Raw genomic sequence first — 22,127 nt, forward strand, 5'->3', positions numbered from 1 at the left:
CTCGAAGATTCATATCTCGAGTTATTTGTGAATGCGCAGGGCAAGAAGGTCTGGATGGATGGTGTGGTGGCCTCCACCAGTGGAGATTTTGAGTGGGAGGGTGTATTACAGTCGACGGGTGATATATTGGGGGTTGGCACTGAGGTTGAATCCGAGGTTTGAGGCCAAAATGGCAGAAGACGAGGACCGTGAGAAGCCTACTAAGTTACCAGTATTACCTAAAAGGAAGGGGGAAATTTGTATGGTACATATTTGTACGTACAGCGGCTAAAATACAGTACGTACGTACGTACGTACGTACGTGTACAAGAAATTGCATCACTACCGACTTCTCCAAGTGTTCAGCATCCTGTCTTCAGCAGCTGAAGCATGGTCTGTCAAAATGAGGCCGTGTTGTGTCAATATGTTCAATTCTCCTCACTCGGCCCTGGTCTTCCTATCTCCATCCCAAATTTGATTGTTGCTCGCACCGTCCCGCTCAGGCAATGGGAAGAATGTGGCGTTTACTAGCGAATGGCTAGACCGGGGGCCATGTCTCAGCGTTCCAATCAACCCATCACGAACTCATCAGCCCCAATTTGAGTTTCAAAGGGGGCTTACTGTCTCAGTTGAGGCTCCGACAGCTCGGGTAAATTCCCTGGCTTCCCCCAGATCCCCTTGGCCCCGATTTTTGTGCTTCCAAGTTCCCTTTCCGTCTTCCCCGGATCATCCTCCCGCATCAGCACGTATCTTCTGGCGATCTGTCGCGTCCACGTCACGACACTGAAACCTCATGGCCGGCGACGAGTCGGTCCTTCGGGACACCAACGATTCCAGGGTGTCCATCGTCATTGGCATCGCTGTTTTTCTCATGGCCACGTCGATGCTCATGGTGGTGCTGCGGGTCGTGAGCCGAGCCATGGTGAAGCAGTTTAGGCTAGATGATATGGCCGCTATCGCGTCTTTGGTAGGTTGACGGAACTTGTCGACGGGAATAAGAGTGCTAGTACTAACAATTCATGGAAGTTGGCCATGATAGGTTGTGGTACTGCAGTAACATCAAGTTTGTCCCATGACGACTCAATCATCAGATAATAACAGCTAACCAGCATCAGTGACTCGATTTGGTCTCGGAAGACATATTTCCACAGTTTCTGATGAAAATCTGGTTCTTTATCTAAGGGTAAGCGCAGGTCAAGTTCCTCCAAGCAAAGTCGCATCTGACCTCGAACCCAGTGTTTTTGGGTGTCCGTTCTTTTCTACATGCTATCACTATTCTTCATCAAGATGTCATTTCTATTCAACTACCACAGGCTCCTATCCGCCTCCAAGCTGCGGCGCTACTGCATCGGAGCAATGGTACTGATTGTACTCTGGGCCGGCGGCGTCTGTATCCTTGTCTTGGTTATGTGCGTTCCTCTTGCCGGCGTCTGGGACCCAAAAGTTGATGCGAAGTGCGTCCCGCACATAACCGTAATGTGGTGGTTTAACGGCGTTTTCAACTCCATCGGCGACCTGTTCATTCTGACGCTGCCAATTCCGGTTTTGTGGCGACTCCAGTTGCCGCGCCGACAGAAAGCTTACTTATTGTTCGTTTTTAGCCTCGGATTCCTGTGAGTTGGGCAATAATAAAGAAATCCCATCAGCGGATATCACTAACGGAAAACACACAGGACTGTGGGAATTTCCATCGCGCGGATGCGATGGCTCGAGATGGACGCCGACATGACGTGGTGGAACGTCAGCCCTGCGCTCTGGTCTCTCGGCGAGTTGACGTCTGCCATTTCTTGCTCCTGCTTGCCATTCTTCAAACCCTTAACTCTCCGCGTCAAATCTTCCATAAGTCGTGCCACTGCAGGCCATGATCACCCACGAATACCTGGCGGCGAAGGAGACGAGGAGTCTAATGCTCATTCGAGTGTCGGTGCTGGGCAAAAGGAGTTTGTCCAAAATAGCAACCTGATGGTCAGCATGGATGGGAGCCAGAATGAACTGATAGAATCAGTATCGAAATAGCGAGCGGTTCTTTTTACTTTGTCTTTCTACTTGCACAATACATATGGTCTCGAGGAGGGAGTCAATATCGAGTCAAAGGCCGGGAATGGCCAGACGCCGCTGTCGTATGCTGCCGAGAGTGGGCACGAGGCCGTCGTCAAGCTGCTGCAATCATATAAAGGTTAATCTCCATCAACTACACTCCCTAGCAATCAATAATTATATCATTTATGGTTAGACGGTGCCTGATAATCAAAGGTTGCAATTAATTATGACAGTATATGAGATAAATTCTCTAGTCTCAAATATCTATAGCCACTTCCCTAAGCTATATGTACCTTGCAGACTATTCCCTCGACTCTCCTTCGCAGCATTTACCACAAGTAGCGTCTGGAAACTGCAGGCCTATTGAGCTTCCATACCGAATTTTGCATGTGTTGTAGGCCGGTTTGTTCGAACGGAATCACAGCGGCTGCTGCATCTTGCACGCCCCTCAAGAATGCCGAAATGGTCGCGGAGTTCTTACCTGAAGGAACACGCACGCGAATTGGAACCGTAGCTACGATAGGGCCGACGATCTTGTCGATATTTGAAACAGCCATGTTGCGGCCAGCGAGTGGGGCACCAACGGCGACGCCATCTGTTCCAGTGTATTGATGTACGACAAATGTCCATGCAGCTCGAACCACAGACGCAATTGTCACGTCGGGCCTGGCTTCAACTTCGTCCGAAATACTAAAGGGGTCACTATATATCATTGTGTCGGCACTGATATCCCTTTCGCCAAACGGATAGGTAGGAAAGCTATTGCACTTATTTGAAGTTATTTTGGAGAAGTAGTTCTGCTAGAAACCGTGTGCTACTAAGCTGTCCGTGTTAAAGATGGTCTTGATAACTCGGTTAAAGCTTGCATAGTGCTCAGGTGGCTCTTAATCGATGTATATCTTGGAAAAATGCTCCTGTACTAGGTTCCAAGACTCAACATTATACAACGCGTGATATATAGTCACCATGAGATACTTCTTTCCAGTCGCGTCAGTGACTAACCCATATCTCGCAGGTGGTTCTCCAGGGTTCATCGGCTGGAATTTGTCTTGCTTAAGGTAGGTACTCTTTTGAGTTGCTTCCGACCTGCCACTACACATCTTCATTAACAACAACTTGAATTAATCCGAGCATGGAATATTATATGATTCGTAATCGCAAAACCAATAGATCTTAGATAGTCTTCTCCTATATAAAGGCAAACACTCATCGGCGAATAGGGATATCTCTAGCATGCTCTATACACACAATCTTCTATCTATATAAACCTAAGTGTGAGTGGTCTTTCTTAAGGTAGAGTAAATCAATAAGCATTAAGAATAGGTATTAGATTAATATTATAGATAAGGTGTTTGATAAGCATGCCGACTGGACAAGCATGCCTACTACTCTTATTTCTACCTTAAATCCGGTTTTTAAATTTTTTTCAAAAGTCCAATTTAAGTTTAAAATAACGTGAATCACTAGTATGTGAGCCAGAAAAGTATGTGAGCCACTTTTCTTAGCCTTCAAACTAAATATTACAACAAAAACACCACAAGCTAGCTAATCAATTAAAATTACTTACTATCCTCTACTCCAGATACCTCAATATCCTCCTGACATGTTCTTGCAATATGTCCCGTCTTGCCGCATATACCACAGCGCCGAACCCCCGGTCGCGCCGACCTTCCTTGACCACCACTCCTCGACGATTCGGCCACTACCTGCATATCAACATCCATCTGATCAATTAAATCTCTTGCTTCTCCTACAGTCATCATTCCTCCTTTCTGTAGTCGGATTCTTTTTGCCCTTCGGCGCCGGCTTAGTATCTCATTTGCCTCTCGAACTTCTCTAAGCTCGGCCCTCAATAAGGCATTCTCATGCATTATTGCCTTTGTTCCCTTTGCAAGCGACTTCAGAGCTCCTAGTATTGACTCTGGGGAGCTACTTTGATGCCTTCTGATTCGCCTATAGAGGTATTCAGACTGAGATTCGGCCTCGAGAACTGTCTTTGGTGTCTTTGAAGTCCAAGGCTGAGCCTGGCTGGCCTCCTCCACGGGAGGTGTTGGAGTCCGTAGCTGAACATCAAGCTTTGAGATCACACTTTCAGGGTCAAAAGGAACAAGGCCAGCCCCTCTAAAAGCCCCTCTGATATTCTTTTCGGTCATAGTGGCTTGAAAGGCGGCGGCAAAGGCAGGAAAGAACTCGGTCTTCGAAATGTGATGTACAGACCTTCTGATCAGATCCTCAATTTCTCGACCATATGCCTTTTTAAGCGGCCCAAAGCACCCAATATCGAGAGGCTGGAGTAGATGAGACGAATGAGCCGGCATACAGAGCGTAATAATCTTATTTGCCTCGCAAAATCTCTCAAATTCGACAGAGTGGTGGCTTTCGTGGCCATCAAGGATCAGAAGACGATAGGAACCAACTGATCGATCAGCTGTGCGTCGGTCAAAGTGCTTTAGCCACTCAAGACCCAGGTCGTTATTTGTCCAGCCATTTTGGCTCATTGCAATAACCCAATCGCACGGGAGGGTAGGTTCTTCATGCCAGTTAGCGAGGTGATTTTGGCCCGCGCCAATGATAAACGGCTCAATCGCCTGGCCTTCCGCATTAATCGCCTGAATGACTGTAATCCATTCACGGTTTCCAGGCTGAACTGATCTCGGTCTTCCAAGCCTTTCTGAACCTGTGACGACCATTCCGCTTGAAATCATGCCCATCATAAAGCCAGTCTCATCAAAATTCCAAATATCATGTGATTGGATACCGTATTTCGCGATTGTGTTCTCTACAAGCCTAAACCAATTTCGAATAATAGTCGGATCTTCACATTTGGCTCTCTGGTAATCATATCTCCGAAAGAAACGCATCTTAAGCTCTGGTTGTCGCTTGATAAAATTGTTAACCCAGTGCATGCCGACAGGTGACGCGTTGCGGTCAGCGAGGAGACAATTAGCCATTGCTTCAACAAAAGACAGTTTTGGGGGAAACCCTTGGGAATCTAGCTTTATAATAAAGCGAACTAAAGTCTTTTCTTCTAGATTAGATAGCTTTCGTGATCCTGGTGTCCAGTCGCGTCGGGATTGAGCGCCATTCTGGCGGCGACGTAATGTACTGCGATTGACGTTATATATATTTGCAGCGCGTCGGATGCTTAATTTTGGGTTATTTTGAAGGGCCTGAAGTGCAAGAAGGATTCTACCTTCTTTATTGGGTTGTGACATACTGGGTGGTTGAGAATTATTTGATTAGGTAGTGATGATGTAGGATGAGGGATTTTTGGCTCACATACTTGTCTGGCTCACATACTAGTAATTCACGTTAAAGTTAAACTTTAATATAATATTTCATTTCGGCAGTTATCTATCGCGCGTAATGTGCTTAAAAGATAGAAGGTGGGGTCATTAATAGTGAGCAGCAGTAGTAAGTTCATTAATTGTTGTCTTGAGTTCTTTTTCGTGCAGGGTATTCCATTCCGCGGAGTTACTTAAAGCATACAGCTAGATTACTAACGCAGTTGTTTCCTGTGGTCGTAACGATCATGCCTACCGTGCGACACTTTGTGTTAAATAGTGTCAAAAGGAAGCTTATGGAAGTAGCATGAAAGGCTGATAAATATTGTCATCAAAGATGACTCTTGCCACCTATTGCCACAGGCTTAGCAAGCAGCTTCCAGTTGATTCCATATAGCACAGAAAAGACATATAGAGCTTGCTTTAAACCTCAAGCAGCAAGCGGTACACAGCAATTACACACACAAGAAGACGAATAGCACACAATTCACCCCAATATTTGACAATTAAGAGTCTCTTTGCCTCAGACCTTTTATTTAATATCTTTAAAAAACCCTCTTTCTTAATGGCACTGTTCAGTCCTCGAAAGGAAGGCCTCGCAGCCACCCTATCCAAGCCTGGGGATTTCCTTGATTGGGAGCATGCATTCCGCATTCAGGCTGAACGTCTTGACCTTCAACAATACCTCAAACGGAAGACTTTCCTAAGAGACAAACCAGCCCTTCCAGACATTAGGAAACGCAAATACACGAAGACTGCCCAAGCCCAACGGACAATACGATCTGAGACTCAAGAGTCTCAAGAAAGCACCCAAGACGATATCCGAGAAACTGCCAACGGGACGTGGGTTGTGTCTGACCTAACTGAGCAAGGCCAGAAGACTTTTCAGCAGGACCTAGACTTTTATCAGTTAGAAGAAAGGATCTTCAAGGACGAAAAGCAGGCCCTTGACACCCTCAAAGACTGGGTCTTACGAACAGTCTCCCCAAGCTTCATCTGGACGTGCTGCCAGCCACATGAGTCAATATACGAATGGCACCACTACCTCCGTGCCCGGTGCGGAAGATCAGAAGCAGATGAAGCAAGAGATGCTCGAAACAGATATCTGACCCTGCTGAAGACAGTTCCAAAGACAACTAGCCAAGCCATCCAGTGGCTAGACAAATGGGAAGAAGCCCTGCCCAAAGGGCAGCAACGAAAAGTCCCAGAGACCCTTTATTGCAGCTCGTGGGCCTACGATTTCTTCAATTTCTCATCAAATACCCTGCCGGCCTGGACGGCTGCATACGAAATAAGCCAACAAAGCCTTATCCAAGATGAAGCTCTAATCTATCGAGATCTAGCGAGCGCCTTCCGGAACAAGCTCCAAAATGCAGAGGCTGCTAACAGCCAAGGTAGCACCAGGAGTTGAATGCCCGTGGTGTATTCTCTGCGAGCTCTGCTGGGGAGGACCCTCAGGATGAGGAAGTGGACGCCCACATCATTAAAGGCCAGTACCGTTCTACGAAGAAGGGAGGGAGACAGACGAAGCGTCAGAGGTCTCCTGATGGTCAGGAAAAATGCCCGGCGTGCGGTCTACCCCATGCTCTTGAGAAATGTTTCTATGTTTATCCGAACCTAGTTTGGAAGGGGTTCAGGCCTCAAGAAAGACTACAGAAGAAGGTGAAGGAAGCCCTCGAGAAAGACCTTGACTTACAGACCCAGGTGAAGGCCCTCACGAGAAAGAGGCCCAAGATCCCGTCACAACCAACCAAAGAGGAAGAACTAGACCAATGACTACAGCCGACCAATCGCCGAAGTCAAGGCTGTCTTTAGAGCTCAAAGCCCTGGAATAGAAGGACATCTTTGGGGACATTTTGAGCGAGATACCACTGCGCTAGCGTAGCAAAAAACCAGGCGTTCCATGTTGTATATCTAGGTAGGGTTTCTTTATAGAAGGATCAGGTACATCACAAAAGCAAAGGTGCATTTATTTTAATCTAGGTTCAAGAGAAGCTTGACTTCTTGATGTGAATTATCTCGTCTCTTGGCAAACGAATGTCAGCTCATCTCTACACGAGCGCGACGGGTATGAGGCCTCTCAAGTGCTGAAAACACAATTTTCCTTCCCAGTGGTAAGATGGCATTCCCAACAATGTTCGCCTGACAAACTTCCATATGCCTCTTCGCCAATATCCAACCTGAACTCTGGCCCAGTTCTCCCAAATCAAAAGTAGAAATAACAAAACAAGAATAAAGGGGCCTCGCTCTATGGCCCGTGGCCCTCGTGAGATATAATTCCTGGCTCAGCCATGTCTTCTGGCTATAGCCTGAAGATCACTGCACTGAACCACACAAATATCAGTATCTCTGGCCGGTGAACTTGTGAAGCCGTGAAGACCTCCGAGAACATGGTGTTACCCGGGCTAACCACTCCGACAGTCCCTCCTAAGGACCCTGTTGCTGTAGCCCACCCAGTGCATTCGGCGTTGCCAAACCACTGCCTCCTCCGCCAAACACTCCCGCGAACGGATCAATTCCGCCCATGTTGAAGCCGGGATCTTGACCTATATCTGGAGGCTCCATGTTGAATGGCATGAACCATGCAGATGATGCTTCCAGTCCGCTTAGTCCTGCCCCATCAGCCATACCTGCACTTTGCCCATGCATGCCTGCCTTGACATTCGACCGCCGACCTTGCAAGCCTCCATCCGGCTGAGCGCCTGAAGCGACAGTATCCCAATCCAGGCCGCTCGTCATATCCTGGCCATCGCCCAGGCCGGTACTAGCATCCATTGAGTATCCGCCATAGACAAGCTGACGATCAAGCGGGTCGATATTTCCATTCGAGCCCTGCCCAAAGTTCATTGCGAGCAACTCGGGTGGGAAAAAGGTGGGCGTGTATGCGTGGTGAGCAAATGCAGTCATGTTGGCCGGGCTCGTAGGTGGCATGGTGGTGCTGAAAGCCGGGTTCTGCGGGTTTGATGCTGCGAGAGGGTTGAAGTCTGCTGCACCGGTAGTTTGCAATCCCAAACCACCCGAGAACTTGCGTTCCTGGGAGACTGCGTCTGCGTCTGTACTCTGCAACGAATCGAGATGCTGGCCAGGTTGTGCTGGCATGCCAGTCTGTTTCTTGGCGCTTTGCTTTCGTTTCGGCGCTGCTGCGCGGATAGTATCCTTATTCTCGGCACTTCGTGGTGTTGGAAGCGTGGAGAAGTATTCCTCCACTGATTGCAGTTCGGACTTCGCTTCGAGGACGCCGTCTGCTCCTGAATCCTTTCGTTTGAGAGTGGCAGGGTCCATGAACTCAGCGTCAGAAAGACCGTGAGGGTAACAGTTAAACCAGTCTCCGTATTGAAGGAAAGATGACTGTGTGGCTCGTTCTTGGACATTCGCACCAGCTCTCATAGCGTCCAAGGCATTTCGATACTGAGTGTGAACGTTCTCCACCATCCAGTGGAACATGCCCCAATACTTCTTCATTTTGTGAAGATACTTGACATTGGTGGTCAAATTGGCCTGGGCTGCTAGCTTCATGGAGGGATTGCGAGAGATAATACCCAAGATGTGAACTGTTGTCGAGGAAAAGGCGCAGTATCCAGCAAACGGGGCCGAAACAAAGCATCGCAACTGTTCAGCCTCACGAAGAAGCTCGGATATTCGGTTCGCAGCGTCGAAGGTCCTCTTGCTTGCTTCAGAGAAGAAATCGTCATGTACACCACGTTGCTTTCGTGCTGACATAGCAGCTCGACTCACAAAGAGAATGTTATGCTGCAGGCAGATGTGCATGAAAAGAAACTGACTTGCCGTGTTCTCTGTCTTGTGGACCTCGAGGTTCTCTGCAGAGTACTTGAGTGACAAGGGCAGACTAGCTTCAAGGTTTACAACATCATTGAGATGCTTCACGTAGTGAGACTCGTCTTCCCACATTGGATTGGGGTCTAGATCCTTACCCCCTTGGCTCAGGTAGGTGATGATCCGTCCCCATAAGGCAATGGCTCGAATAAGGAAGGCCGCAACTCCCATGTTCTCTCGTGCATCAGCGATTTGTCCGTCGTTGGGCGACACCGGATGAGGTACTTGACCGTCCAACATCTCGGTGGGCGCAGGCAGGTCGAATTGGAAGTACTTTTCCTTTACCGGCAGAGGAATCTGAATTGTATCCTCCCTGATGAACATGGGTCGATCTGTCCCAGAAGAGTTGAAGCGATCCATGAGAAAGCAGGCCCACATTATGCGTCGCCGAATCTCTCGATCAATGAAGCTGAGCTGCGTTTTGGTGCTATGACGGCCCGAGGGATCGTATTCCAAGTCTTTATGTAACTGGAGAGCGAAAGCCATTCGAATAGCATGTCCACCCAGGGCCCAGCTACGGCCGCTCTGGCACGTTCCAAATTCATGAAGGCCCAAAATGAGAAGACAGGTCAAGATGGTGAGGTTTGGCCATTCGTATCGTCTGGTGCAAATATCTTGAGCGTGTGATGCCCATTCTTCACCGCGTAAGAGTTCAGGCCCTGAAGAACTCACTAAGGGGTTTGAGGTAAAACGAGCAGCTACAGCGCACACTGTGAGAACAAGCACCGGAGGTAGTGTACCATTTCTGTTGACAGTTAGCAGGATACGTGAGATTCAACCAAAAAAGAACTCACTTTAGCTTTCGCATATAGCTTGGTTTGTGTAGAAGATGGTAAGATTGACCATAGATGTTATCGAAAAACACCTCTGCGAGATGCTCCTGTATCTCCTTGGAGGGGAGTGCTTCGGCGCCTTCATGTTGCAACATATTCTCCTCCGCTTCCTGGACTTGCAAGCAGCTGGGCCTATCATCGCCCTCAATCTTTGGCTTCGAAGGCGCCTTCGCCCAAGCATCCAGATCAGGCCCGAATACTTCCTCGGCGCCGCGCTTCTTGGTTGGCTTACTGGAAGGTACAGTTCCTGGTATCACCGGTTTGACCACGGCGCGAGTTACAGATGATGCGACTTCCTGATCCGACTTGGGTATGACCTTGATGATGCGTTCTTCCATGCGCTTCAGTGGCTTATCGAGCATAGCTATGTAACCTGTCCGAGGCGCAGCCTTCCGAGTTGTAACCTTGTAGACACATAGGATACGTGAGCGTAGACAGTGCTTGCAGGCGGGTTTCTCGCCTGAACAACGGATCTTCTTTCGGCGGCATGCCATGCAAGCGAGCGGGAGACGTTTTCTTTCCTTGCCAGCCTTTGTCTTAAGTTCACTCCACGCAGGTGTGGCATCGACTTTATCCTCCTTATGTTTGCCGCCTAGATCTGTGCCATCCGCACGGTTACGGGAAGCCAAACCAAACTCATCGGTAGTTGGGTCTTCGAGGGCGTTGGATGCGGGAGATGTCCGATCGGGGGGGGGGAGTTCGGAGCCTTCCATGCTCTGGCTGCGGTTGCCCGTAGGCAAGGTGCCGAACGGCAGACCGCTATGTGCAAGGCCAGACATGGCCTGGTGCTGGGGAAACGCAGTGGGAGATTGTGACGTGTGGGTGTGATCTGCTAGGGAAACTAGAGAAGACTGGTCAGGAAGACCATGGTAAGCAAACGCAAAATCGTCGAAGTGTGTGGAGTCCATTAAGGCGCTGTGAGAGGGAGAAGGCACAGCGTGCAATTCAGGAACGTCGCGATAGAGTTGGGGACCGGAATCGAAGGACTGTTGGGCATGTTGAGGGTTCGAAACGGCACGGCCGGACATGGCTCTGCCAGAGACAGAGTTGCGACGCGGGCCACCCGAGGCCGAGAATCCGGCGATGGAAGACAAATGTACCGGACCGGCGTGGTGACGATGGTGGAGCGAAGCCACTGAGTTAGGCAGGGGTTTGGTGGCTGCGAATTCCATCCGACTGGGCAAAACAAAGCCTTTATAAATAAGAGGTTCGCTGGTACAGCTGTTGTGCAGTTTAAAAAGTTGCAGTGTAAGAGCGTTGAGGTTGAGGTTGAGGTGACCTGAAGTCGTCCGGTGAGTTTATGGAGAAGCAAGCAACGGGTACGTATGTAGTCAGTGGCTCCCCGCACTGGAGCTGGGGACAGTCTGCGCCCCGGCTGGGGCGAAGGAGTTGGCGGAAAAGAGTGTGGAACCGTTGCGGAGGCTGAAATGATGCAAGAACGCGTAGCTGTTGCGGCTCGTTCGGCTTAGCTCGTGGTCTGGTCTCTTGTATGGGCTCTGCCAAGCATCGTGATCTTCCTCATACTGTAAAGGTACTCCCCCCTTTGGCCTGGTGTCACTCTTGTCAAGGCTTACTGAGACAAGGCGCGGCAGGGCAGGATAGAGGAAAGCTAACGCGGGCCAGGGGGGACCCTGGAATTGACATTCTGTGAAGGACTCTCAAGCTCAAAGCCCAAGCCAAGGCAACACAGCATGGCAGGCAGGGCTGCAAAAAAAAACTACTAGTTTTCTAACGAACTACTTACTAACTACTAGCTAGCCTAGTTTTAGTTACTAATTAACTAGGGATTTTTAGTTAAGAGTTAGTTTTTTTAAAAAATAAAATTAGTTAACGTGTATGATAAGCGAGTGGGCCAGACAAGCGAGTGGGCCAAAAATCCCTCACCTTCCATCTTCTCTACTTTACCAGTTAGTTCTCAACAATCTAATATGTCACAACCAAACTACGAGGCTAATCTTAATCTTGCACTTCAGGCCCTTCAAGATAATCCAAAACTAAGTATCCGACGCGCCGCAGAAATCTACACAGTCAATCGTAATACCTTACGTCGCCGCCAGCAAGGGGTTCAATCTCGACGCGATACTATGCCTAACTCACGGAAGCTATCTGAACTAGAAGAAGATACTCTTCTTGAGTTCATTATCGACCTAGATTCGCGAGGATATCCCCCGCGACTGCGTGGTGTTGAAGAAATGGCTAATCGACTGCTTGATGACCGCGACGCGCCACGCGTCGGCGCGCGCTGGGCTATGAATTTCGTCAAGCGACAGCCACTACTCAGGATACGTTTTCAGCGGAGATATGACTATCAGAGGGCCAAATGTGAAGATCCGACTATTATTCGCAACTGGTTTAGGCTCGTACAGAACACGATCGCGAAGTATGGTATCCACTTAGATGATATCTGGAACTTTGATGAGACCGGCTTTATGATGGGCGTTTTCTCAACCAGTATGGTCATTACATGTATAGAGAGGCATGGACGGCCTAAAACATTACAGCCTGGAAACCGAGAATGGGTTACAGTGATCCAAGCGATCAATGCAGCAGGCTGGGCGATCGAGCCGTTCATCGTGGTTGCGGGCCAAAATCACCTTCAGAATTGGTATCAAGAATGCAACATTCCGGGCGATTGGGCCATCGCCACGACCCAAAATGGCTGGACAGATAACGGGACTGGTCTCGAGTGGCTAAAACACTTTAACCGATGTTCATCAAAGCGAACAATTGGTACCTATCGTCTTCTGATCCTCGATGGCCACGAAAGTCACCATTCCGTCGATTTTGAGCTATATTGCAAGGAGAACAATATTATTACGCTTTGTATGCCGGCTCATGCGTCTCATCTACTTCAGCCTCTTGACGTCGGGTGCTTTGGGCCCCTTAAGAGGGCTTATAGTCGAGAAATAGAGCATATGATGAAAAGCTCTATAACCTATATTTCGAAGACCGAGTTCCTCCCGGCCTTTTATGCCGCCTTTCAAGCCACTATGACGGAGAGCAATATCAAAGGGAGGTTTAGAGGAGCCGGGCTTGTTCCTCTTAACCCAGAAAATGTGATCTCAAAACTTGATGTAAAGCTACGGACTCCAACACCTATTGAGGAGGAGGCTAGCGCATCCACCTCTTGGGTTCCAAAGACCCCAAATACAGTCCGCGAGGTAAAGTCTCAATCTGAATACCTCGAAAGGCGAATCAGAGGACATAAAAGTAGCTCCCCAGAGTCAATTATAGAGGCTTCAAAGTCTCTTGCAAAGGCAGCAACCAGAATATATCACAAGGTTACCTTATTATCTGCAGAGAACCGAGAACTTCGACAGGCAAATGAGGCACTAAGCCGACGCCGCAGGGCAAAAAGAACCCGATTACAGAAAGGAGGGGTACTAACAGTAGGGGGAGGTCAGGAGCTAATTGATCAGATAGATGTTAATACGCAGGTAGTGGCCGAATCGTCGAGAAGTGGTGGTCAGGGAAGTTCGGCGCGACCGAGGGAAAGGCATTGTGGAATATGCGGCAAGACTGGGCATAATGCAAGAACCTGTCAGGTAGTAACTGAGATATCTAGGGAAGAGAATAATGAGTAGTTTTGATTGATTAGATAGTTTATTATGTTTTTATGATAGTTTATCGTTTGAAGGGTAAGATTTCTGGCCCACTCGCTTGTCTGGCCCACTCGCTTATCATACACGTTAGTTAATACTAATTAGGACTTTTTTTGTTAGTGTCAAATGTGACGGCCTCTAGATGTGATCACACGGAAGGTCACATGATCTATCGGTTAACCTCTGCGAATACTAGGCCCAATTAGGAAAGTCATAAAAGACAGACCCCTTAAACGAGTCAGTTATAAAAACAACACAATCAATACACGCACATCTAATTTGACAGTTAGTTAATAAAACAAATTTAACTAGTAGTTAGGATTAGTTAGTTAGTAGTTAGTTAATTTTAAAAGCTAACTAACTAGGCCTAACTACTAGTTAATTTTAGTTAGTTAGCTTAACCTGAGTAACTAGGGGCTAGTTAGTTGTTCCATGAATCATTTTCTCTCTTTTACTCGTCTCGACGGGCGTAACAGCAAAGCGATCCGCCCGCAACGCTGCCAAGTAACATGTGCTATTGTTGTATCTGTGTGTTTGCGCCGCATTGCATCTTGGGGAGAAATGTGTTTTGTGTGCCTGATAAAACAGTGACATGCAATCTAGCTGTTACCTGTGAGATAAGATAGAATAGGTGTCAAATATTGGGGTGAATTGTGTGCTATTCGTCTTCTTGTGTGTGTAATTGCTGTGTACCGCTTGCTGCTTGAGGTTTAAAGCAAGCTCTATATGTCTTTTCTGTGCTATATGGAATCAACTGGAAGCTGCTTGCTAAGCCTGTGGTAATAGGTGGCAAGAGTCATCTTTGATGACAATATTTATCAGCCTTTCAAGCTACTTCCATGAGCTTCCTTTTGACACTATTCAGCAAATCTCCTCATCACTGCATTATCGTATCCCCCCCCAGCTATCGCCACGCAACTTTGGCATAGTTTTCGCGACTGCCCCATGAGAAACTCTAATCGTCGCGTTCTTTCTTGGCTTGACAGCGTACCTAACGACTTGTTGTCCACTGATACGCATTCTACGTCTCAAGAGCATGCGCAAAGTAGAAATCGTCCTGGTGCAGGCTCGCGTACTCACCTTTCGTCGCCAACCTCCCAGAATAGCTGGGCTCAAGACGCCTCACTAGAGACCAATTCAGTATCCAAGATGCAACCCGCTACGCCTTCGAAAAAGAGACGGAGGCTCATAAGGGATTCCGCATCGGGAGCACATGCACCCCACGATGACGACAACGAAAACGACGAAACGCCAACTCAACCCAACCGAGGAACTGCACCATCTTTACGTGAATCTGACACCTCATCACTGTCCTATCAGAGCAGCCATGCATCACACAACTCCTCTCCTAGCAAAATGTTTTCCTCCCTTGGCCTTTATCCAACTGGGGTTGATCGGAAGATACTCAACCTGGATAACCCGGATGTCCCCGACGCTTTGGCAGAACTCTGCATCGAAATGGACACTATTGCTACTGGAAGCCGCGTCGTTCCCGGCTATCTTGAGGCCCGTAAGATTGTTTTCGCCTCAAAACCTTTGACTAACTCATAACAGCCTGAAATATCTCAACTCAAGACCACAAACCGGGCTTTTTCCCTGTTTCGCCCTGGAGTGTTTGATTCCTTGGTGAATGAATCCATTGCTTCAGAGTCTGCACCAGGGGCCGCCTCGCTGGCCATCTCTGGGGTACACCATGAGCTTACACTGAATGAGGTAATGCAGCTCGTGGGCGACGCCGACTATTGCGGGGACGTGTTGGAGATCAGAAGTGTGAGGCGACCAAGGCGGTGGCAAGGTGTGGAAGAAGGAGGAACATTCTACAAGAGATCGTGCCTGTACATAAACAGTGGTTCCCCTGCTGCACTTTTAGGGTGAATTAAGCAACAAGCATCTTCTCATTTCAACATCGGGTTCGGGGCTGGCTTTCCAACTGGCGTGTCCAGTTCCCAAGGCTCGTTGAATGTCGTGGATGTTATCATCATTGACTCTGCTGATATGTTAGACCAGATCGAGAAGCATTGTTGATCGTTGTGTCCTTACCCTTTTATCAAGCCCCTGTTAACCGACAGTAGTCTGACATGGCGGTCCATCCACTGGAAGAGCTGGTCGTTCTCCCTCCAATCCATCACAAAAGCAAGTTTGATTTTATTCCTGAACGATGACTTTATCCCGGATCCCTTTGCGAGATTTGCCTTTGTGATGTTTCTTTCCAGCTTCTGGAGATCAGTGTTGAATCGATCGAGGTGTGCGCTGATCACTCCGTAGTGTGTTCCTTCTAGAGATTCTTCGTTAGGACATCTAGCCTTTCTTTCTCGAAGGACGGCTTCGAATTGCTGGGATATTTGTCCAAGTGTCCTGCTTGTGTGGTTCCATCGGTCGAGTGTCTCGTGTGAATCCTTGATGGGAGTCAAGCATATGTCGATGGCTTTACAAGTCCCAACAACCGCTTGAGCAATGGCTATTACGCCGCCGATACACTCCAGCGGACTCATGGTAGTTCCGTGGGATGGTTTCTGCCGGAGCCTTCTCCAAAGACTATTGTAGGAAGGGAAAAGCTTGTCTTAGGCAATTGTGAAGATATATCGTATACCATCTGAAGTCTGCTTTCCGATTTTTTGTTTGGAGTTGATTTCGAGAGCTGAAGCTCAATCGCGTGCCGGCTGAGAGTTCTTTTCTAGTATGTTCGTTTAATTGAGAGAAAGTTGGTAATCGGGTACAGTTCAGAGAGGATTTTGGGGGCGAAGACAACATTGGCCATTGAGGCTCTGCTACCCCACAAAAAGGAAGATCGTCATGGCTTCTAGGACCCAGTGTGGGGGGGGGGGGGGGGGGCGGAAACAAGGCTTAGACGCTGTGTAAGACCAAAATAAGCCAATGGCGTACTATGAAACACTGGCGTGAGTCAGGGTCCGACCCAATCATACGTAATGGGCCCAGGTCTTGTAGAATTGGTTGGGGTGATCTTGAGTCAAGTCATTGCATTTGCTAAACCCTTTGTACACCGCGTCCTCGATCTAGGGTCGACTGTTTGGCGACTAGATACCATCAGGGTAATGTCCCAGAACCTCAGTCTCAGTATAGTGCTAAATAGTCCTAAGTAATGCGTTTCAGCCTAACTCGGTGAAGAAGGTCAGACAAGGATCTGCACGATCCAGTGACAGTGCGTCAGCCAACGGAGGATTGTCATTTTGCCCGGACGCTATCATGGACTAACCGTGCATTAAGTTTAGCTGGATAAGGATCCCGCTTCGTATTCAAAGTGCAATTGTTATTTTCGACCTGAGCGGTGAACCTGCAGGCTCATTCACCAGGTAAGGCTCGCGATGTTGTTCACCAAGGCGTAAGCAATGCCTCAACGACTCATTTCTTCAAACTGGCGACGAGGCGATCAGGCGGACAGCATTTTGTTAAATATGCATGCAGCTAGCTGCATGCTCCAGAAGTGTCCCTTGGGCAATCAACCATCGTTCTTTCAATCATAGTTTCTAACATTTGACTCACCAATCTCCATCATGTTAGGCATAACGATTTCTTCTTTCGTTGAGAAGCTCAACAATTACTGGAATAATTGGACGCGCGATCAGATCAGGAAGCGTGATCCAAGCGTACTCAGTAAGTTTGGGGGATAACTGATCCAGCAATTCCCAGGCTGACTTCGCAAAAGGTGACAATACCTCACCGACCGAGATCAGAGAAGCTCTCTCCCATCTGGTAGAGCATCTTCCCACCGTAAACGTTGACGAACTCGAGCGAGCCTTTAGTATCGCCCAGAACATCTCATACTACGTCGTCCTCGAGAATGAATCTTCCACAGCTCGATGCCATTCCCGCTCAAAGATGATGAGAAAAAGTGTATCCTGGATGAAAGGGAGCGGGTCTTTTCTCAGCCTGGAATGCCTACTATCATCATCACTCCCTGGCAGCGTTTCTCCAAGGACACGTCCAAGCCTCGATCAACGCCGCCGACATCTACGCGATGGACCCCTCAAGAAACCCCCTACAACTTCCTATCAATGCCATGACTTGGAGCTCTGGAGCCATGAATGCAATGCCATATTTCACGGCAGCCTTGCTTGGTTCACCAATGGCTCTTCCAATCAACATCTGTATGGGTCGTCGAGGAGCACTCACCGTTTCTGCCATCTTAATTATCGCAAGTTCTATTGGTTCTGCATTTGCACAGACTTGGTTGGAGCTGCTCTTGGTTAGAATTATCGCTGGCGTGGGTGTAATTTATATTGCGCAGTAGTGCTGGGTGAAAATATATTTTGTAAAACTTGATTGTTCATTGTTGAGATGAGAATTCTTCTCGGGTTTATATCTCTAAATGATTTCATCTAGGACTTTGAACTCTAATTCTAGGACTTTCAGACTGTTAGTCTGAACCCTGAAGGGAAGGAGGATTCCCGGATTTTCCAACACCCTGTGGGTTTGGACCTTAGTCCGATACTGCGTGTGGAGGAATTCAAGTCTGCGGAACTCCTCTGCAGTGAGGTCTGTCAGATCAGATGCCGTCGGCCTGATCATTTGAACTGTGGGCTCTTCCGGCTTGGATAGAGCGGGCTTCTCCGCGTTGGAGGGATCGATGTATTCCCAGACGTCCTGGGCTGTAGCAACCTTGTCGATAATACTAATCCACTGTTTCTAATCACCGGGGCCGTTAAGGTTGACCCGGGAAGGGCTCAGATCTATAGGATCCATCGCGGGCGACTTGCTGCAGTAGAAGCCGATAAGATAAAGAGATCCGGGCAAACCGGGTTCATAACTATCGCATGCACGGATGGATAGCCAAGATCAAATGAGCACTTGATTTTCTATCTAAAGGAGTGATGAGAGTTGGTCTCTTATACTCATGTTCAGTCTGCGATCGCCTAGGCAGCAGGATGCTTCCTGTGATTTAGAGTTCATTGCAACCGTGAAGTTATTCATGATGGTCGTGATCCTTGCCCTTGGCATAAGACGACATGAAAGGCGACACAATTGACTATGGAGATATACATTCCGCAAGATCAAAAGAAGCTTCCTTTCGACTGCATGATCGACAATAAAAAACACCTTTGTCGCAATTTAAAACATCGTAACATAATAACCTCACCTTTATTCTAACTTATCAATGTTCCTGTCCAACGTCTAAAATTTGAAATAATATAAATGCAACGACCTCTTCTACTCCTACTTCCGTAGTGATGGGCAAGACCCATGGCAGGACTATTATACGTTGATACGATGGCGCCAAACCAGCTGCTCTTCACGTGCACTGTAAGTCGAGGCTCCAAGAATGTCTCTCATCTGCTGAACACTTGTGAACAAGATCTGCCTGGCGACGAAAAACCGGATGCCCTCAGTACAGGGGGGGCTAGTCAAGCTTCCCACGTAAGTCCAGAACTCGTCAAAGTACTGTACGCTGTCGAGAAGCAAATTGTGGTTCAGTGTAGTCTCCTGAGTGACGTCGGTTTCATTGAATCCAATCATAGTTGGAAGCTGTCCCAGGAATTTGTTCTCCTTGTTTCCCGGGTCTAGGCGAATCGCAAGCACGGCGCGCTCCTTGCCCTGGGCATTCACATGGACGAGATGCAGCTCGGCCCTAGAGCGGTGACGCTCGACGGTGTGGTCGGCGGGAGCATGGATATGCCAGCCCTTGAGATAGACGGTCTCATTATCAAAACTGAAAGAAGGGTTCCGAGTCCAAATGCCGTCTTCAGTTTGGACAGTAAACGCCGGACCGTATCCCCAGTTGAAGAAGTTAACGGTAACCTCATTGGGATAATTCCATTCCTTGATGAGATGTTCCAGGGACAGGCCTTGCTTGAGGGCCAGTGGAATGGGTGACTGCTGCGTTCCGGTTTGGCAGAGATGGTAGTCTTGATATTACAGGATTAGCGCGATGCTTGAGATTGCTCAAGAACAAATCCTTACCAGGGTTGATGCGACCCCAATTGTAGGACGCTTCGTAAACCCAGTCAGTGGTGCCAGGTTCGGCACGAGGATCGATGTGTCGCTTCCTGCTCTTGAGCGAGTAGTGATTGTCATGCTTTGCGCAGGACAAGACACTAGTGACATAGGTCGCCGCCGCGAGAAGTTGAGAGACACGCATTGTGAGTGATTGGATCAAAATAGGTACGGAAAGAGGCTGAAGGAGTGTGTGCGTGGGTTTTATGATGAGCAGCTAAGGAACTGGGGAGTTGAATATTAAGTATCTCCTAAAAAAGCAGCTGCCATTATATGCAATTTAATATTTGATTGCGACGGCCGTTAATGCTGTTAGAGTAGCCTAGCGTCGCATACTGTCACCGCCAAGACATTGGTAGGCGCAGGAGATCACCGCGCGTCATGGCCATAGAGGCTTGGACAATTACAAGCCTAGTAGAAACTGGTACAGTCGAACTTTGCAAGCAGTACCCGTTGACTCATGCGGGGTGAGCCCGGGTTTTTGGCCCGTGCATACGAAGAGCACTTGTTCTACCCGGCATTTCTTACCATTTTAAATATAAGAACAAGAGTGCAGGATAGCTCGGTGACATCATCCATGATCCTAGAGATTCCCAATTAAACCTTCGGTCGGAAATTGCAATTGCATTATGAGCCTGGCTTAGAAGAAATGGATGCAGTCCTTGGCAAGGAAAGCTCAGGGCGGCCAATACATGGGCACCTAGGTGGGAGCCAATAGGTTCACGGGTACCCGTGATTCTATTAATTTCACGGGTCCCGTAAAAATGACTAAGCACAGTGCGTCTAGTCTTGATTTCAACCTACGAGTCGATGAAAACACACTGTCTTGCTTTTTAACGCCGTCGCGTCAGGACGCGAAGGCTGGATCACAGTGCGCTCACCGAAGAACGACATTCAGCGGTGATCCTCAAACAATGGGAACGATCTTGTCATTCACTGAAGATTGCCTCCCTCCCGAACAAGAATATGAGTCGCGCGATGCGTTGTTCAAGGCGATCAACGATTGGGCGGCCCATAGAGGTTACGCCTTTACGACCGGACGTTCGACGGTTGAAAAGAGCGGCAGACAAACTATCACGTACACATGCGACTGGTCATGTCGCCCGCCCAGTTCGACCAGAGAAAGACAACGCAAGACCACTACTCGAGGGGCCGGTTGTAAATTCTCTGTTCTGGCCAAAGAATCACTCGACAAGAGTAGGTGGACATTACGACACCGGCCGGATACCCGCTTCTCTCTTCACAATCACCCTCCCAGTCAGCATCTGTCGGCTCACCCAATACACCGTAAACTACCTGAGGAGGACCAAACTCAACTTGAAAGGCTCGCCAATGCAGGAATTGCACCTAGACACATTAGAACATTCCTGCGCCAATACTGTAATTCCGCGGCAACCCAGCAAGATGTTTACAACTGCGTAGCAGCAACTCGACGCAAACTTTGCGAAGGACAAACCACTATCCACGCCCTTGCTAATCAGCTTGATGAGGAAGGGTTTTGGAGCCGGATGCAATTCAGCTCAGATGGTCGAGTCACAGCCGGCGGCCAATACATGGGCACCTAGGTGCCCAAATAAAATAGCGCACCAGGTGCCCAAATTATGTCAGCAATCGTCGCCCCGATTGGCCAGCGACAGGTCTAAGGTTGTAATGCTGTTTTCTAATATTTTCAAAGCACAAGCCAACTAGTTACCGTTTGACAATAATACAAAGTTCTGCCATATCCTCCGCTGCATATAAGGTTTCTTGCTCTATATTATCCATTTCTGCTTTTCGCCATATTTCTGTCATGCCTCTTCTTTTGTTTGCTAGAGGATTCTTTCCCATCTCCTTAACAACTTGGGCTTCGATGCGTTTATCCTCCGCCTTACTCCAATCCAAATACGCCATCATCTCTTCTTTCGTCCATTCTCTTGATCCTGTTGACGTGATACAGCGCTTGGACATCTGTTTGTAGTCCAGACACCACTCGTAGCTCTGCTTGTCGTACCTGAGTGGAAGCCCCATCGCCCTGCGATATTGCTGATTTGTTTTGATGCTGCCAGCCGGCTGCGCCGCATACCACGCGCTTCTTGTAGCGACATATCTTCCATATATGGCTTCTGGCGAGTCATACCTCAGTAGTGGTTGCGAAGGAAGGCTGCGCGAATCGGATGGTTCGTGATTCAGACATTCTTCGCCAGAAGGGCCTGGCACAGTTCCAACGGGACAATCTGGGACGACAGAATGTTGAGGAGCTGTAAGCGAAACTTGTACAGTATGTGAAGACTGGGCAAGTGGGGTGTGTGCAGTAGCGGGAGAGCGTGCAGTAGCTTCCGCAATATATTCTAGCACTGGCATGCCTTCAACTAATGAGGGCCCTTGGCTCACTGAAATCGCCTCAATTGGGTCAGCCGGACTTGGGACTGCGACCGGGGTTACGTCCGGCTGCGGGATTGACTTCGAGGCCGGCGCTTCCTGAATGAGCAAATCCTGGAACCTCAGAGGACACGCTCGTGAGGACCTCGCGTGACCAACAGCATGACATCTGCTACATGTGCTGGGCGCTTTCTTGCCAGGCTGAGAGATCTCAAATCCAGAGGGTTCTCGTTTGGTGCTCGTCGCAG

At 48.5% G+C, this 22,127-nt stretch overlaps 8 protein-coding genes across 8 annotated transcripts; 4 read left to right on the forward strand and 4 right to left on the reverse strand.

The window, feature by feature from the left end:
- Positions 1-682: 682 nt before the first annotated feature.
- Positions 683-1,995, forward strand: FOXG_15057 (uncharacterized protein; the record flags this gene model as incomplete). Its single annotated transcript, XM_018395133.1, has 5 exons — positions 683-946; positions 1,006-1,042; positions 1,095-1,162; positions 1,216-1,592; positions 1,653-1,995. The coding sequence occupies exons 1-5, from the start codon at positions 773-775 to the stop codon at positions 1,993-1,995; spliced, it is 999 nt and encodes a 332-aa protein (XP_018255597.1). The 5' UTR covers positions 683-772.
- A 353-nt stretch (positions 1,996-2,348) lies between these two features.
- On the reverse strand, positions 2,349-2,732 carry FOXG_21966 (uncharacterized protein; the record flags this gene model as incomplete). The annotated part of the gene is made up of 1 exon (XM_018402346.1): positions 2,349-2,732. The coding sequence occupies one exon, from the start codon at positions 2,730-2,732 to the stop codon at positions 2,349-2,351; it is 384 nt and encodes a 127-aa protein (XP_018255598.1).
- Positions 2,733-5,827: 3,095 nt separating this feature from the next.
- FOXG_15058 (uncharacterized protein) lies at positions 5,828-7,113 on the forward strand. Its single transcript, XM_018395134.1, has 2 exons — positions 5,828-6,504; positions 6,702-7,113. The coding sequence occupies exons 1-2, from the start codon at positions 5,869-5,871 to the stop codon at positions 7,077-7,079; spliced, it is 1,014 nt and encodes a 337-aa protein (XP_018255599.1). The 5' UTR covers positions 5,828-5,868; the 3' UTR covers positions 7,080-7,113.
- A 617-nt stretch (positions 7,114-7,730) lies between these two features.
- Positions 7,731-10,998, reverse strand: FOXG_15059 (uncharacterized protein; the record flags this gene model as incomplete). Its single annotated transcript, XM_018395135.1, has 2 exons — positions 7,731-9,882; positions 9,932-10,998. The coding sequence occupies 2 exons, from the start codon at positions 10,996-10,998 to the stop codon at positions 7,731-7,733; spliced, it is 3,219 nt and encodes a 1,072-aa protein (XP_018255600.1).
- A 3,723-nt stretch (positions 10,999-14,721) lies between these two features.
- FOXG_21967 (uncharacterized protein) lies at positions 14,722-15,131 on the forward strand (the record flags this gene model as incomplete). The annotated part of the gene is made up of 2 exons (XM_018402347.1): positions 14,722-15,082; positions 15,127-15,131. The coding sequence occupies 2 exons, from the start codon at positions 14,722-14,724 to the stop codon at positions 15,129-15,131; spliced, it is 366 nt and encodes a 121-aa protein (XP_018255601.1).
- A 307-nt stretch (positions 15,132-15,438) lies between these two features.
- FOXG_15060 (uncharacterized protein) lies at positions 15,439-16,064 on the reverse strand (the record flags this gene model as incomplete). The annotated part of the gene is made up of 2 exons (XM_018395136.1): positions 15,439-15,559; positions 15,613-16,064. The coding sequence occupies 2 exons, from the start codon at positions 16,062-16,064 to the stop codon at positions 15,439-15,441; spliced, it is 573 nt and encodes a 190-aa protein (XP_018255602.1).
- Positions 16,065-17,084: 1,020 nt separating this feature from the next.
- Positions 17,085-17,781, forward strand: FOXG_21968 (uncharacterized protein; the record flags this gene model as incomplete). The annotated part of the gene is made up of 2 exons (XM_018402348.1): positions 17,085-17,184; positions 17,237-17,781. The coding sequence occupies 2 exons, from the start codon at positions 17,085-17,087 to the stop codon at positions 17,779-17,781; spliced, it is 645 nt and encodes a 214-aa protein (XP_018255603.1).
- Positions 17,782-18,783: 1,002 nt separating this feature from the next.
- FOXG_15061 (carbonic anhydrase) lies at positions 18,784-19,666 on the reverse strand (the record flags this gene model as incomplete). Its single annotated transcript, XM_018395137.1, has 2 exons — positions 18,784-19,433; positions 19,489-19,666. The coding sequence occupies 2 exons, from the start codon at positions 19,664-19,666 to the stop codon at positions 18,784-18,786; spliced, it is 828 nt and encodes a 275-aa protein (XP_018255604.1).
- Positions 19,667-22,127: the final 2,461 nt, after the last annotated feature.

Source organism: Fusarium oxysporum, chromosome 1, assembly GCF_000149955.1.
Source record: "Fusarium oxysporum f. sp. lycopersici 4287 chromosome 1, whole genome shotgun sequence".
Classification (NCBI taxonomy): Eukaryota; Fungi; Ascomycota; class Sordariomycetes; order Hypocreales; family Nectriaceae; genus Fusarium; species Fusarium oxysporum.

What these genes read in the sequence shown, in the direction of transcription:
- FOXG_15058 (XM_018395134.1), top strand. Translation starts at nt 5,869, where the DNA reads ATGGCACTGTTCAGTCCTCGAAAGGAAGGCCTCGCAGCCACCCTATCC. An exon ending in CCAAAGGGCAGCAACGAAAA is followed by an intron (nt 6,505 to 6,701) that starts GTCCCAGAGACC and finishes CAGCCAAGGTAG; the next exon opens with CACCAGGAGTTGAATGCCCG.